The sequence below is a fragment of the Apis dorsata genome, unplaced genomic scaffold (genome assembly GCF_000469605.1).
Source record: "Apis dorsata unplaced genomic scaffold, Apis dorsata 1.3 scaffold_429, whole genome shotgun sequence".
Classification (NCBI taxonomy): domain Eukaryota; kingdom Metazoa; phylum Arthropoda; class Insecta; order Hymenoptera; family Apidae; genus Apis; species Apis dorsata.
Genome location: NW_006263682.1, coordinates 855323 through 860689, shown reverse-complemented (window position 1 = coordinate 860689; position 5367 = coordinate 855323). Strand labels below are relative to the sequence as shown.

The 5367-nt window shown below is 44.7% G+C and overlaps 1 protein-coding gene across 1 annotated transcript in view; it reads left to right on the top strand.

Moving 5' to 3' along the window:
• The window catches only part of LOC102672267, a 30638-nt gene that overhangs the window by 16388 nt on the left and 8883 nt on the right, over window positions 1–5367 (top strand). The window contains exons 5-7 of the mRNA XM_031512429.1: window positions 490–650; window positions 1076–1325; window positions 3452–3567. Of these exons, the coding sequence (XP_031368289.1) occupies window positions 490–650; window positions 1076–1325; window positions 3452–3567 (527 nt within the window). The remainder of the gene's footprint in view (window positions 1–489; window positions 651–1075; window positions 1326–3451; window positions 3568–5367) is intronic.

Below are 5367 nucleotides of genomic sequence, written 5' to 3'. Positions count from 1 at the left end.
GGGGGGGGGCTGGGGTTGAATCTTTCCACGCGTTTCAATAACTCTCCCTCCTCGGTGCCCATTGTGCACCGATGCTCGCCAATTTCATAATGCCAATTCGAAACGGGGGACGGGAAGGGGGAAATTAATTATCTCTTAAACAATGGTCTCGCGGATTTTTCTCTCCTTTTTTTTTTTCTTTTTTTGTTGATTATTCCACAATCGGCGTTTTCTTCCCTTCTCTTTTTTCCTCTCCCCCCTTNCTTTTTTTTTTTTCTTTTTTTCGCCAACGGTGCTCGCTTCGTGGAGGAACGAGGAACGGAACAGGGCTCTCTCCGATGAGGAGAGAGCTCATCGACGAGCTCTCGTTCAAGCTTCACCCCGTAAATGAGCGGATCGCACTCTATCCTATACGGGAAATGAAACGTGGCGCGCGAGCTTTTAAATAGGCGCGAATAAATATCCGATATACAGATATACGGAGAATGTAGTGTAATGTTGTAATAATAGAGGCGGGAGTGCCACCAGAGCTGGAGGATTGCGTGAGGGACGTGAGCGGCGTGCAAGCGATCATTAGCAGCGAGGACGTGATAGAGAGGAAGATGCTATGCGAGAAGGAAGGCATCCCTCTCGATTGCTTGTGGAACATCACGGTCAAAGAAGGATGGAAGGTAAAAAAAAAAAAATTTAATCATCGTTCTCTCTCCCCGCGAACGCCATTTCATCATCGCGTTCCATTTCCTCTCCTCGTTCCGCGATGACAACTACTACTCGATCACGAGTTCGTTGAAGAGAGAGGGAGAAAGAGAGAAATAACAGGTGCGAACATATACGGAATGGAATACTTTATGGAGTCGAAAATACTCGATGACGCGACATCCTTTGTCGCGCATCCTTTGATCCCTTAATTTGTACCGTTTCTTTCCGGTCAAACGAAATCCTGGGCCCGTGACAAGAATGCCAGTAATTACGACACTCTCTCTCTCTCCCCCCTTCGTGAAACGCACCTCGTCCAATCGCGAGAGAATCCTTTGAGTTTTTTGACTCGTCGATCGGGAGAAGTGGCGTTTATCGGGGATACGCGTACAACTTTCAGATTCAGCTGACGTTCTCGGATCCCTTCAAACTGCAACGACCGAACGAGTGCGACGCCAACTTCGTGGACGTGTTCAAAGAACGCACTGACATGTCCTCGAGAGAGAAGAATTTCTGCGGAAGTATCGCCGACACCGTCCTCATCGGGGCCAATATCGCCTTTGTCAGGTTTTACACGGAGCCTAAAGCGTTGAACAGCAGCTTCGAGGCCGTGATGACAGCGCTCAGGGACAGAGATTCCGGAGACAAACGTGAGTTTCTCCATTAATTGTTCATCCGTTGTCCGCGATAGCTTTTATCTCATCGTAATAATCGCGTCCACGGATATATTATATTTCGCGGAGCGAGGGCCGTTCTCACCCTACGTTCATCGCCGATTAATCATTCTCAGAGCTACGCGGCCCGCTAAACATTGCCTTTCAATTTTCTCCTTCGATTCAACGATAACTCGACTAATATCTTAACGCGGAAATTTCACCGTATCCCTGAAATTAATTTCATATTCAAAATGGAACAACGAAAACGTAATTAGTCCAACTTCCAACTTGTGCTTTTATTATTAATTTCCAGCGTGCGTAAATTAAATTACGCGTATCCTTGCAACGTGACGAACGAACAGCTTTACAAAAATTCAGCATGCCTCCTTAAAGCTTGCATCGATCCGTAGTGTAGCCCATGGTAATTAAGACGTTGTAATTAATTACGTTCGAAATGGCGGCGCGCGTATCGTATCGCGTCGAGCGGCATGACTTTCGCTTACACACATCGAGAACGTATAAATTACGCGAGAATATCGCGGGAGAACGGGATGTACGAGATACACGTTTGAACGAAATGCAGGATTTATTTATTCGTTCAATAAATTTATTAATTGATTAATTAGCGAAATTGTTGACGAATTAATCCGGGAGAATTATTGAAACTTAGCCGCGAAGGTGGAAGGGAAATGAAACAGGGATAAATCAATTATATCTCTCGACAACGATTTCCCTCGCGATAATAGAATATACGTGCTAATAATCGGGATTTTACGCGCGTATCGCGAACAAGAAAGTTTAATATTCATTATAACGTATGCCGTATGCGGAGTATTGCGCGGAGATCTTTGTTTCGCGGCACGCAAGTAATTCCCGATGTTAAGTTTCATTAAATTTAACACCCGTGTTCCTCGTTTGCTAATACAACGTTCGTGTTCACGGAATAGGGAGATACGGTCTAATGGAAATCTATAAATTAACATCGTCGCTCGCGTGTTTTATATATACATTTAAATAAATAAACGACGGTGAAAGGGTATGCATAATACAAAGAAGCAAAAAGCAATTAGATGATTAGTCTAATCGAACGTGAAACAAAAAGAGAGGGGAAAAAAAAAGTCATTCCATCGCCATTGTTGATTCAATCGTGAAATATTAACAACGCGAACTCCATTAACCGAAGTGACTCGGTAACCAGTAATTATTAACAAAACGAAAAATCGATATGCCAGTGGTGGAACAACAACAACAGTGGCAAATTGGAATATCTCACGGTTGAATGGAGAACGCGACATATATATATGTATATATTTCACTCGAACACGAGATCGACGGAAACAATGAAAATTTTCTTACGTTCTGATATCGTCAAACAACGCTCCTCCCTCGCGGCATATTTCGAATAGTTCTCTTTTCGCCGGCTGGATGGAAGAATATATATTAAATTTTCCCTCGGGCTCGAAAACCGCGGGGTCGTAACGAAATATGGTTAAAATTATATCTAGAGCGACGCGTCTAGAAAAGGACGAAAGGAAAAAAAAAAAAAAAAGAAAGAAAAAGGACACGCAACGCGTTTACCTCCATTATTCGCGTCGAATTCGAAGGCGAAAGAAAACGAGCAAACAGGACGAACGCCCGAGGCCAATAATTACAGTGATATCGATAAAAACGAGTTTATCGGTTTAACCGGTTCATATCGGGGGAGAGGGAATAATCGGGCGTGAAAGGATTCGATTTTCGAAATTAATGTAATGTGGTAATGTCGTGGTTGAATGGCAAATGGAGCGAGCCGGGCAACGAGTGCAGATACACGTACCAGGCTCTCTCTTTGCACCTGCCACCCCCCCCCCCGGCTAGGACTAATATCTCTACGACTTGACCGTGGATTCCGTGCGAATTTCCATCTACACCCCCTTTCCCCTATCTTATCTCTATTCTTATCTCTCGTAAGGATAAAATTTCGAACGAAAATTTTCTTATCGAATCGAGAGGTTCTCGAACGACGAAACTCTTTCTATAATTATTTTTTTCTTCGTTCCTCTTATCGTTCCTGCCTCTTCGAATTCAACGTTTAAAGAAAAAGAAAAAAAATTAATTTTTCAAACGTTCGTTCGTTTCAGCTTGCCTCGATAACGAATTCTACTGCGAGGACGCGACTTGCATCGCTGCGGAATTGCAATGCAACGGCAGGGTGAATTGCCGCTTCCGATGGGACGAAGAGGATCAATCTTGCAACGTGAGCAAACGTTATATCTAGAGTAAATTCAATGGCGATCCTTCTTACCGTCGTTAAACATTTTCCCAATGTCCGTGCTCGAATTACGCTCCCAGCTCCTCCCTTTTTCGCTTATCTCCACCAACTCTTATCTACGCCACTATTATTTTCTCCTCCGGTGAAACGTTGTTTATGCAAGGGCAGTCGACGCTTTTCGCGTTATCGAGGGGGGGGGGGGGGGGGGGGGAAGAAGGTAGCAGGAAAAGTTGAGCGCAATTTTGTTTTATATATGTCAACGTGAAACGGGCAACTTCAAAGATCTCGAGCAACTTTAAGGAACCGTAGCGAAGGGACGGCGAAGTGGGTCTTTAATAAGATCTCTTCTTTTGTCATTGTACTGTTGCGACTAGGCAGACCCATTCGAAAGCACCTCCATTGTGCTACAGCGAGCCGGTCTACTTTAGATAAGGGCCGGAATGCTCGTATACATTGCAATGGAAAATTCCTTGGCCTTACGTACGCATGTAACGCGTTATCAAGGGGTTGTTGCGATCGTTCGATGAACAATCGTTTAACAGCCGTTTCCTGGGAAAATGTGAAATTATCCACCTCCTCCTCGATATTACTTCTCTAAAATTAATTAATCAAATATTGCGCGTAAACATGGTTTGGCATCTGAATAATTCGAAACAATTTTCGTTTCTATTACGATTACTGGCAATTGAAAAGAATTTGCAGAAATTTTCAATCGTTTCACTGACGTTACACGGAGATTTCGAATTAAGCTCCACGGGGGCTGTTCGCGTATATCCAGTGCGTACAACTCTAACGAAGTCTTAATATTCTCCCGTCTTTTCCCCCTGCCTCTCTGACCGCGTGCTCGGAAGTTAATTAATTTATTCAAGGCTGCCTTTGCTCGAACCGGTAACTCTCTACTCCTACACCTGCGGACACAACTTCGCGATACGCAATCGTCTCCCTCCAAAGGAGGAGGAAGGGAGGCGTATCCGGTTCCGGGGAGAGGTGTAAAATAGTATGCGCTTTTGGCAAACTGCCGAAACAACAAGCCATCTCCGAAACGACGCCGCTGTGCCATCGACGGGATATTAATTCAGGGGCAAATAATGCCGGCGATATACGCTATCGTTCGATCGCGTATCCTCCGTTTTCTCTTCCCCTCTTTGACTTTGGCATCCGATATGCAAATCATCGAGCGCAACCCCTTCGATCGATACGATAAGAGTTCGTCCTTGCATCGTTTGATCGATGGCCCTCCCGTGGATCGTCCTCACCGATCGATATCAATCCATCGATATCATTGGTATCGTTTCGACTCGTCGTTTCCACGAGAAACGATCGTTTTCAACGATGGAACATCGACTTGGTTGCAAGAAACGAGAAGAGATCGAATGGCTCGTTAAAATCGAATCTAAGGATGAATCGAATAAGGATGATTCCTCTTGCTCCCACGCGAAAAGTCAAAGATCAAGGTGGAAGTGAACGCGGATAAAGTTGGTAAGGTGAAAGAGGAAGCTGTCCGTTTAAGGGAAGGGAGAGAAAGGGGGTCACTTGTTCCGTAATATTCATCGGATTCAGAAGATGGTGAACTTCTTGTCCCTGGAAGGCGGCCCGCGTTAAAAAGGTTATCCCCTTGAAAGATGGCCGTACGTGGGGGGGATTCCTTTGTGCCCGTACGATTTATCGGGAACGCGGGCGTACAACAAAGCCTCCTCTTCTTCTATTTCACCGGTGTGCACGAACAAGAGAATCCATTTCTATTTTACCCGGAAACTTGACGAGCGTGAAAAGCCACGATATAAA